This window comes from Crocuta crocuta, unplaced genomic scaffold (genome assembly GCF_008692635.1).
Source record: "Crocuta crocuta isolate KB4526 unplaced genomic scaffold, BGI_CrCroc_1.0 scaffold1468, whole genome shotgun sequence".
Lineage (NCBI taxonomy): Eukaryota > Metazoa > Chordata > Mammalia > Carnivora > Hyaenidae > Crocuta > Crocuta crocuta.
The window spans coordinates 370,704-373,241 of record NW_027531991.1 but is presented as its reverse complement, the minus strand read 5'-3'; the positions used below and the strand labels follow the sequence as shown (position 1 = coordinate 373,241).

The following is a 2,538-nucleotide window of genomic DNA, read 5'->3' as shown; positions in this document are numbered from 1 at the left end:
CAGTTTTTGCTGAGGCTTTCTGAAAATCTGCTTGTCAGGCACAATATAGTTGTTTTCATAAAACGCATGAAGCAACAAGAACTCATTACGTTCAGATCGTCCGCCCATCAGCGTCCTAGACTATGAAATAGAATGTTTTAAATTTGAGCTCAAAACCCTAACAAACAAAAGCAACTTTGACGTGGTAAATTTAATCACAGCACCTCTTCCACAATCATTCTTCCTAATAAGAGCTGCTTTAAAAATAAGAAGGTACAAAATTAATCCTAACGTTTTCTTTAAGCACTATAGTTAAAAGGAGACAAAGAAAGCTTAAAATACTGTCAACTTGGGCTATTTCTTTACTGCCAAATAGACCATTCCACAAATGAGACACATCCAGATGTTAGAGATGATCCTTATGTTCACCCAAATTTCAACATACTCTGCACCTGGTTTTCCTCCCCTTCTCGCAGCCAGTTCATTTTACAAAAGAAGCCCAGCTTTCAGAGTACAAGTTACTCATTTTATAAGCATGCATTTAGACTCATTATCATATAACAACTACCCCAAGCAAACACAGAATCCAACAGGAAATGCTTTTTCCCCCTTTCTAAGTTAAATTTACCATAATGTTCCCGGCGATGTTAGTGATCTGCAATGCTAATGGAAGAACGTTTAGCTCACACATGATCTGCAAAATGAACCTGGCATCTTTCCAGGTGTGTTCCAACAGGTACAACAGATGAGAAGATTCACTGTACAGAAAAGTAAGAATGAAACAGAATCAAGCAATTAAAGGAAACAATGACTATAATCAGAACTTCATAAAATATTACAAAAATTTTGGTATGAGGAACTTCAGAGCAATGGTACCTTGGCTTTGGAAACAATTTAAAATAAGGTTAGTATGAAACTACAAATTCATCCATGTCTCTGATCCCAATGCCCTTCTCCAAACACACACACAGAAAAATTCCCATAAATACAAAGTCAAGTTATACATGAACTACAAACCTGAAAACTACCTAAAAATCCTCATATTCAATCCATCTACTAAGTACGTATTACACACCGACTATGTGCCAGGCATGGTTCTAGACCCTAGGTATAACCAAAAGACAAAAATAGCTGTCCTCATGGGGCTTATGTCTTCACGGGAGAGAAAGAGTAGAAGTTAAAATACATATATAAGGTATGTTACATAATGTCCAGTGTTAAGGAGAAAAGATTAAGAAGCAAAGGAAATATTGAGTGTCAGGAGAAGAGAATGACATTTTAGTTACAGGACCAGGAAAGAAGTGACTTGGAATGAATAACTGGAAGAGGCAAGGGAGCAATCCTTGCAGATGGATGTCCAAGGGAAGAGCAGTCATTCCAGGCAAACAGAATGGGACATTCAAAGGCCCTAAGCTGAACACAAAGCTGGCACTTCTAGGACCAGGAAGGAGACCAATGGCTGGAACAGAGAGAATGATGGAGTGCAGAAGGACAGAGTTAAAGGCAGAGAGACATACTGTATAGGGCCTTATGAGTCACTCTAAGGACTTTGGTTTTTACTCTAAATAAAAGAGAAAATCACTGGAAGATTTTGAGCAGAGCATAGTATCTGACTTAACTTTGGCAAGATAACACTGGTTCCTGGGTTGAAAACAGATAGCAAAGGGTCAAGGGCAAAAGCAAAGAGACCAAGAAGTTGACCTAAGACTCATTAATCCAGGGGAAAGAGGAGGGTAGCTTGGACCAGGATGGGTTCAATGGAGGGGAAACGAAGAGGTCAGATCCAGACCTATTTTGAAGATAGTACTGACAGGATTTTATGATGGCTCAAATGTGGGCTATCTATCAGAAAGAGGAAGCCTCAAAGGTTCTAAGTTGAAGATGACTTTGGAGGTTTCCAGTAGTTCTAGAAAAATAAGAGGTGTCACTCTTAGGGAAAAACTCCAAGAGGAGCCTAGGGGAAAATATCAAGAGCTGAGCTTCTAAACAAGTTAGGCTGGAGGTTCATATCAGACATCAAGTAAAACAGTCAGGTGTATACAGGAATCTGGAATTCAAGGGAGAGACTGAAGCTGAAGATACCCAAGCAGGATGTATCAGCAACCACATATTAGTGAAATTCTGAGACTCCATGAGCTCACCTAGAGGGAGTGTAGTCAAAAGAGAAGCAGTCCAAGGACTTGGGAGGCATGGGCAGAAAAGGATGAGGCATGAAAAGAGGAGTGGAAGAAAACTTTTTTAGGAAGTTAAGTACAAAGGTTCAGTTGTACAAAATGAGTCAGTTCAGAAGGTCTAACGTACAGCAATGGGACTACAATTAACAATACTATATTGTATACTTGAAACTTGCTGACAGGGTACAGCTACAATCTTGTAACCATACATAAAAAAGAAAAATAAACAGTAACCATGTGAGGTGACAGATCTGTTAATCAGCTTGACTGTGGTGATTATTTCACAATGTACATTTATTAAACATTAATTTGTACACCTTAGATATGTACAATTTCTATTTGTCAATTCTACCTCAATAAAGATGGAACTAAGAAATAATCAAGT

General features: G+C 38.5%; 1 protein-coding gene across 1 annotated transcript in view; it reads right to left on the bottom strand.

Moving 5' to 3' along the window:
• POLA1 (DNA polymerase alpha 1, catalytic subunit) overlaps nt 1-2,538 on the bottom strand; it is a 297,019-nt gene that overhangs the window by 248,197 nt on the left and 46,284 nt on the right. Inside the window, 2 exon segments of the mRNA XM_077775065.1 lie at nt 2-120; nt 608-737. Coding sequence (XP_077631191.1) covers nt 2-120; nt 608-737 — 249 coding nt within the window.